The sequence below is a fragment of the Etheostoma spectabile genome, chromosome 22 (assembly GCF_008692095.1).
Source record: "Etheostoma spectabile isolate EspeVRDwgs_2016 chromosome 22, UIUC_Espe_1.0, whole genome shotgun sequence".
Taxonomy (NCBI): Eukaryota; Metazoa; Chordata; class Actinopteri; order Perciformes; family Percidae; genus Etheostoma; species Etheostoma spectabile.
Window position 1 is genome coordinate 13,052,897 of NC_045754.1, and position 8,552 is coordinate 13,061,448.

General features: G+C 41.0%; 1 protein-coding gene across 9 annotated transcripts in view; it reads right to left on the reverse strand.

Annotated features, from left to right (window-relative positions):
- Positions 1–8,552, reverse strand: part of arfgef1 (ADP-ribosylation factor guanine nucleotide-exchange factor 1 (brefeldin A-inhibited)) — a 54,843-nt gene that overhangs the window by 20,953 nt on the left and 25,338 nt on the right. For 4 of the 9 annotated variants that reach the window (XM_032504411.1, XM_032504409.1, XM_032504407.1 and 1 more), the window contains exons 3-10: positions 8,074–8,230; positions 7,745–7,891; positions 6,224–6,403; positions 5,720–5,773; positions 3,317–3,665; positions 2,481–2,600; positions 1,407–1,654; positions 764–897 (exon numbers count right to left, since the gene is read on the reverse strand). In XM_032504411.1, the coding sequence (XP_032360302.1) occupies positions 764–897; positions 1,407–1,654; positions 2,481–2,600; positions 3,317–3,665; positions 5,720–5,773; positions 6,224–6,403; positions 7,745–7,891; positions 8,074–8,230 (1,389 nt within the window). The remainder of the gene's footprint in view (positions 1–763; positions 898–1,406; positions 1,655–2,480; positions 2,601–3,316; positions 3,666–5,719; positions 5,774–6,223; positions 6,404–7,744; positions 7,892–8,073; positions 8,231–8,552) is intronic. The other 5 variants (XM_032504414.1, XM_032504408.1, XM_032504410.1 and 2 more) reach the window with 3 other exon arrangements.

The window sequence follows — 8,552 nt, forward strand, 5'->3', positions numbered from 1 at the left end:
CACACACACACACACACACACACACATTTCCCAACACTATTTAAGAATTGAAAAGATTAGATGAATACAAAAGTAAACAAAAAAAATTAGTCACCCCTCAGGCACTGTGTGAATTGAGTTATACACAAAAACCAGATGCAGGAAATACTGTTTCACAAAAGCTACTGCTATCAGGATTAGCCAATTTGGCAAAACCAGAGCATAGTCAGAAGTAATAATGACTGATGGAAAATCTAATTAATGTTCCCCTTTCTGGTGCTTCGAAAAGGGAAACAATTAAAGGGATTCATGAAACCAGGAAGTGATTTAAAAAATGCTGAGCGATGCCTCATTCTCTCCTTTGTCACCATTTATCAAAATACTACTGTGATCACTTGAGCCATCCTCATTTTAAACCATGACTCACGCCTATTATTAAACCCAACACACTCACACAGAATCATAACTGAGGCAATAAAGCCATTTAACAAAAACAGTGAGATTTTCAGAGTAAAACACAACCTTCCACTTTTGGTGTGCTTAGGAACAAAAGCTGAAAAATATCTAAATGACAAGGAACAATGTATGTAACTGAGGTTATTTCTTAGTCAGACTACAGCCTGTTTCTAAACCTTATGATCATCATTATTCCATTGTGTTAAAGTATATAGCTCTGACTTTTTATGCACAATAATTCTTTCACTTGGCTGAACTTATACACTAAAATGATCACGCAAATAATATTGATTACCATTGTTGCACACTACGTGGAATGAATTCTTACTTGGGATCAGGTGGTCCATCTGACAGCGGTTTCATGGACAGTTTGCAGAGTGAGCGAAAGACAAGGAAGGCATCTTTCTGGAGGATGTGGGAGAACTTTGCACCTGGTGGCTGGCCCGGCGCTGCTCCTGACTCCTACAGAGAAACAAAAACAATAAAATCAGTGTGCAGTTATCAACATCTTCTTTTACTGAATCTCAGCCTTCTACACATACAAAGTATAAAGCCTCCGGATCTATAAGATTGGTTAAACATTGATCACTGCGGAGTGCAATCCACAATGATTGGGGACTTTATATACAGCTGAAAAGGAGGACGATTACATAAGACATTCCAGAAAATGTATTCAGCTTAATTAAGGAAACTGAATTTATAGTCTTAACAGTGCAACTCTTATTCATTTTTTTGTGTTTTGATTAAATCAAGTTGTTCATTAGCCTCTGACTCTCAGCCAGTACAGCTATTCAGCAGGGCCAAAATCTTGAATTATAAACAAGCATTGTATATTTTTTAAAATGGGGATGAACTCCAGCCAAGAATCATAACACATTATATGAAACGCATAAAAAATGATTTGCGGTGTACTTTGTCACTTATTTTGATTCAAACCAGCAAAAATGTAATAGCTCTGGCCCGTCTTTTACCTGAGTGTCATTGGACGAGAGAGACAGTCTGTCATCAGGCAGCGAGGGGGTGAAGCTGGCAGAAATAGGTGTGCCGGGAATGCCATTGGCATGGACGTGCTCGCTGTCGCTACCCAGGGTGCCCTCGTCCTCGAGGGAGCTCTGGGTACCCTCTGTCTGCGCTTCAGTTGGCTCCGACTCTGCCGGCTCGCCATCGCCGCCAGACTCCTTGGTGTCAGAGCAGAGGTTTGTGGGGTCCAAGCAGTGCCCTGTGGGGATGACAAGAGCAGGGAGGAGTTGGAATGACAGGGCTGACACATTGATCTCTAGTCTTAATATGAAGATACTTATAACACCCTTAAACAACACGACTCGCAAGGCAACATTAAACCGTTACATCTTAATCTGGAGTTGTGTGATGTACACTTGAAACAAAAAGAGAAAATGCAAGCGGCACATTTGTAAACAGCATGTTCAACAGCATTTTAGGTTAAAAAGGGATACTAGAGTGCATTTCTCCTCAATGCTCCTCCCAACCATTAAAGCCTGTTTGTAAAATTACTGCTCAAGGGTAAAAGTGTTTTTGAAAAAAGAAGCCTAAGCACCACTCTTTTGTGTGTACAAGTTAATAAAGTTTTTTTTATTTGCAGCCATGAAAAATAAAGGCTTCTTTTAACTTTTGAGTGCTTTGCCTTCTTTTTGTTAGCATCAAAGGGAATTTCAGGGAACTTGACGTGACCTAAAATTATAGTGTAGAGTCCCAGGAACTATTTCTTAGCAGAGCAGGGTTTAGAGATTTCTGGATCTCCTTTCAGACATATTTTGTACCCAAAAATGTGCTTGTTATCTATCAAACAGAGGCACAAGCCTGGAAGCACAGATGAGGTTCAGCTTGTATAATCAGTACAGAGCAGGTAGAGGTAGTAGTACTTGAACTCGCTGTTCATTGAGCTGCTAATGCACCATTTCTTGTGTCTGTAAGCTTTTATTTCCTTCGAAAATAGCTAAATGACTCCTACAACATTAACAATAGAAATGTACTTATAAATTAAGATATATATTTGTTTACTCCATACATTGCAGAACACATCTCACCTCCTGCAACAGTATTGACCACCTCCTGCAGAATACTCTGGACGATTTCCTGAGCTTTTTCCTCATAGTTTGGGGTCCCCTCGTCCTCACCTCCCTCTGGATGCTGCAGGGCTGCTGTATCTACACACACACACACACACACACACACACACACACACACACACACACACACACACATGCACACACCACCACACAACACACACACACACACACACACACACACACACACACACACACACACACACACTTTAAGAAAACACACCTTGTTTGTTGACTAAAAAGATGCCTAAAGCAATCAACACTTTCTGCTATAAGCATAGTGCTTTCTGGGCCTGCATCCATAAATCTACAATGTCATTGTTGACAGACCATTTTTAATCCAAGTCTTCATATTCTACACCAGCTCTTACAGTGAATGAGCAGTTGTAGTCTCTACTCCCTTTCCTATTTACAGCTGTCCTATCTATTAAAAATCCCCCCAAAAAGTTAAGTGAAAAATGTAATTCAATTTTAATTACAATTAAAAAAGAAGTAATATGTGATCCTAAACAGTGGCTGTTCCTGTTTACCAAGTGTGTGTATGGAGCCCTTATTACTTTAAGGTCAAAATTAAATGGCATTCATCATTACTTTGCTTCTGAATATTACATTTTTAATTTGTTAAAACTAAATATTGGGGAAAAAGATACTGTGAGATGTGGAGGGTCAAGTCTTTTTGTTCATTATAGTATATTTGTCTTTTTCTGTTGGCAGACCAAATTAAAATAATTAAGGAAAACAGGATACAGAATATAAAAATACAGGACAATAAAATAAATCATTGTGTGTAGCCTTACTCTGTGCTGCTGCAGTGGCTTGATCTGCCTCAGTCTGTTCATTTTCAGCCACATAGAAATCAGAACCATTTTCGGGATCTGGGCTTTCATAGACGGGCCCCTGCTCTCCCTGCTCCCCAGACACAGACCTGCTGCTGCCTTCTGGGGCGGGTGTCGAGGGGGTGGACGGGGTTGATGGGATGGTGATGCTGGGAGTTGGAGGGGTGACGGGCCCATTGGCCTCCTGGGGATGACTCTTGGCTGGCGGGTGGATGTGAGCCTGGAGCTGGGGGGAGTCTGGCTCACTTTGCTGGGTAACTGGGGAGTGCTGCCGGTGCCGCTCTCTCTCCAGCTGCTTTGCTTCCTGCAGCTGCACGCACGCACGCACACACAAAATAATAAAAAGAAAACGCAGACAGTACACACAAAGAAACAACAAAAGCATTCATCAAGCAGGCACATGCACACACAGAAAGGGTACAGGTTAATAATATGTAAACAAACTCATAACAGATACTACAAGTTTAAACAACCTGTCTAGATTCCTTGAGGGCTCACTGAACCCAAAGCAGAGCCACAACACTTCCAGATGTCAAAGTAGAGAGCAAAGACAACAAATCTTAGATTATTGTAAAATATTTCTTTAACATCTAGAGTGTCAGCATACATTAGATGTGTGTTCTTATGGAAATGTATACGAATATGCACTCACTGAGAAGTAGGACATGCCACTAAAACAGCGATGAGACAAACTTTGTGGAATTGATTCATGCTGGCTGGTGTGAACTAGGTCTTTTTTAGTTGGCTGGTGGCAGAAGATATTTCTGATGGAAAATGGCTCATACAGCCATATTCTGCCTGATGCGTCATGGCTGGCATGTGTTACCACTGCTTCTTATATGGAGTACTGGAAAGTGTTGCTATGCTTTAGCTTGTCAGGCCATGAGCTAAAAGTGGGTCACAAGACATTTGCACACGGTTGTGGCCAAAAGAAAATGTGATTTTAGTTAGTAACTATCTCTACTGCTGATCTCAGAGAGAAAACATACTTATTATATGCACATGTTACACACTTCACTATTTCATGGCAAACACCGGTACAAGTTCCAAAAGAGAGAGCAAACAATCACAAGCAGTGGAGGAACTTTCAGCCAAGGTAAATTAACAGCAGCCCATGGTGCATTTACAATTCAAGTGCATTTGTAGATTTTTTGGGCATAAATGGTAAAAAAAGAAAAGAAAACGAATTATAGACTTGAGTGACTCAAAGAGAAAAAGCACAGTAACTAAATAGAGGTATGGGTTACAGATGGAAATACATGACACATTTACAAAACAGTGGTGACAGATTGCAATCCTTCTATCTACAGCCGAATAGCTTTTCAATAAATACTGTAATTAACAGTATAAATCTGCTAAGTGCAGGGACACTGAAGATGTCAGTAGTGTGTCTCATCTCCCTTTCTAGCCACAAGTCATAATTATATCTGTTTTATACTGTTACCTCATAGAAAATTAATATTTTCTCCCACAAATGAAACCCTGCATTCACATTATATCATACAAAACTAATTTTATTAAAACCATTTTGTCTTGTTTTTTAAACCACACTTCCAGAAGCTGTTCGACTCCAATTACATGAGCCTGCTGCTATTGTCACATTTAAATGTAAGCAACTTAATTCCATGACACAGCATTCTGAATGAAACAATTAGTATTGAATGTGAGCAACCGTAACAGGGCCAGACGACGCACCTCGGCTAGAGGGGACAGGCGACAAACTAAGCTCATTATTTAAATGCCACCTCAGTCAGATAGTGAAGGCTGAGTCTGTGTGCGTTAGCGTGCGGCTGTGTGATCACACCATGCTGAGCTGCAGTCAGGAGGATACATCCACACACAAACAGAGTGCATCTCCCTGTGCAGTAGCACAACACTACACAAGCAGTGACAACACAACAATAGGCCTCTGCCTCAAAATCTGCCTCGTCTCTCTATCTCTACCACTGACTGCTTCTTTATAATTCTCCATCTGTGTCTGACTCAATACCAGTCGCTTATTGTTCTAAAAGAACTGCGTTAGGACTTTGGAGAAAGAAAACATAACAAAAAGCTGTCAGGAACGAGACGGGCGTAGCTAACGTACAATAAAGCATTTACCCACGCTCAGGTGGGAATGTAAACTAAGATGTAAATTGGTGCACGACAACGAGATGATGTGTAGGCAAGTCAACAAAAAAGCCACGGCAAGCATATGGTGGAAAAAAGTACACAGCATACCTGCTCCTGTGCAGTGTAGGAGCAAAGGAAGAGAACGGATGAGTAACATGAATGGATGAGGAGAAAAAAGCACAAACACAGACACACAGAGAAGAGTTTTGAGAGTTCTGATCAGGCAAGTCACGGCAATCCTGCACGCTTTACCTGGCGGTCACGCTTTCTGGAGGCCAGAGACCAAGATAGCTTGTGATTTGTAAGCTATGTGTCCAAAAGGAAGGGAAGGGAGGCAAGTGAGGAGGGGGAAAAGTGTCATTCAAAAAGAAAAAGATGACATTAGAGCAACACCTAAAATGTCTCTCTGGACACAAAGCAAACAGTAGACTTAATGAAATCAGGAAAAAGTGGTTCGAGTAAACCATCAAGCTGAAAGCTTTCCCACAGAATATAATGTCTTTCATTATATTACAATCCGATCTGACCCTATGCCACAACTGTTTTGTATACTTCTAATTTGTTGCAGAATTATTAACTGCAACCTTGTAGATTTTCGAGTCTTACAATTTGCTACACTGGCTTTTGTTAGTGTCAAATTCCATCAGATAATGACTCAAGGGAGGACTTACCCTCTCTCTCTCTCACTTGTGTGTGTCTTTCTACATAAACAGGATTATGTGTTATAAGTGAACGTTTCCAGACGGTGGGACATACAGCTTGATTCTCCATGCGCGCGAAGATGACGTTCAGCATCTGTGTGAGCGTGGCCTTGGCTGTGGTCTGGTTGATGAGGTTCTTGCTGGCCAGGTAGATGTTGTAACACGTGCGGACGGCCTGCAGCACGGTGCCCTCATGGATTTCTATGTGCTGGGAGGTCACAGCTGTTAACAAAGCCTGGAGGAAAGGAGGGAAGACAGGAGGTGTCAAAGTGGCAGAGGTGGAGTGAGATGAGCATCAAACTGATAGCTGTGGTAAAAAAAGTTGTATTTATCTTGTACAAGGAAATACTTAGTTTGACAGTAAATCAAATAACTGGTTGACTTGGGCCAGCTGATGTCATCATGTCTCTACGGCCTTTTTAATCACATGTGCTTCACACCATAAATGCTCTCAACATTTTTTACATCAGTATAGTTCAAAAACAGTCCTGAATCTTTTGCCAAGTCCTGCTGATAGTTTACCTGCTCTGGCCTAGTTAACACTTTGAGGACACAAGTGTGAATCGCTAACATGGATCAGATATCTGAGGGAAGTTACAGAACAGATGACAACCGATTTTTTTGTAAGTATTTTTAGGACTTTTTTTTCACCTCAGTGCAGCACCACAAAAGACCACAAGAAACATCATCAGTCATTCATACCAAGTACTTACGGGATACAAATCCAGCAACAAACATTTATCTACAAAAAAAGCAAAGTAGGGACTTAAAAAAAACAACTAAAAACTATGGTGGCTTGCACGTTTTTAAATTACATTACAGCAGTATTACAATTCCTATCTCACGGATGATGAAATTGATGAACACATTTCATGGGTTTAAAAGGGATTTGAAGCATCCAGCCAACATTGCCTATGATCAAGTTGTGTTGATGAAAAGCCATTTAACACTAAATAAAATCTAAAATCTATTATTCATGCAACTTTCCAAAATGTGAGTGCTTCTTCTACCTTGGTAACAACATTTTTCCAACTCACTGCCATTATCCAGCAGTGACGACAAAACCAACCCAAATCCATCTAGAGGAATTAAAAGGATATTTGTGTGTATGCATCTTCTCAGGCCAGGTCATAGTAGGGAACACTTTAGTCAGTGACCTTTATACAGGTCATGAATACTACAAATACAACAAATATACTGTTATTTAGTGTGTGTGTGTGTGGAGGATAGGCAAAATGTCTGCAGTGTACTACAATCTCCACTCCACATTTTAATTGCTTAGTTACGGCTGGTCTCCCAGAAAATGATAACATTTGTAACATAATTGCACACCAACTAAATTTGTCTTTTAAATGACATACTGATTCAAAGGCTGAAACAATGTTTGTCTTAAAATGCAGCCACTAATAGTGTTGTTAATGAATTTAAATTAATATCAAGAAATCTGACTTCATATCCAAGTGACACAAAGATACAGCAATCTGCTTTTGAGAAATATTTTATTGTGAAAATTCTAAAAAGTTGGTTAAGTGTTTGTGTAACTGTGGCGTTTCAGAGGAGGTGGACAGCAGCACACCTTAATAATCTGTAGTTGCACGCCCTCATCAGTCTGCGGCCCTTGGAAACAGGCGCAGATGGTCTCGATGATCCGGTCGATGAGCTTCTTGCCCGGAGCCGTGCTGTCCGGGGCGCTGCCCGTCAGGTGGCCGTACGCTATCAGCTTCTACAAGGCACAAACATATGCTAACATTGGAAATGCGTGTCATGACACTTTCTGCACAATGACCCTATTAAAAATACTTCTACTTAAATGTTGTTGTTTTTTTAGTTGACTTGGTCAAGGTAGGCATTAGATCTCAGGGCAAACATTTGGGGCTCTGCAGACCAACGTGTCCTGCCACTGACCTGTAAACAGTCGAGCGAGGTGATGACGATGCGGGGACATTTGGACTGACATGCCAGCTCAAACGGCAAGAAGTACTTGTCGGCTTCAATGAAGTTGGTCTTTGATTTGATTGGTGGTAAAGTGCTGGAACCCGATTTACCGTCTCCACTGGGCGAACTAGGAAGGAACAATCCAGAAAAAAAGAGATGGAGACTGTGAGATAAACACAGCAATCACATGGTCCAGTCTGTCAACTGGAGTCTCCAGAAAAGAAGCAGGGTTAAAAAAATCTGCCTGACTCACTCCCCTTGAAATCCAGGCACTACTAACAGTGTATGAAAAGTGAGTGCAAAGAATGGCATGCTTCACTGTAGACAACAACCTCCAACATCCTGTACCTCTGGGAAAATGCAGAGTAACAAAATCTTTATTACACTGAATTTAATGTAGTGCCTAACTGTTTAAAATGTTTTCATTTGAAGGGGCGAGGGGGGGGGGG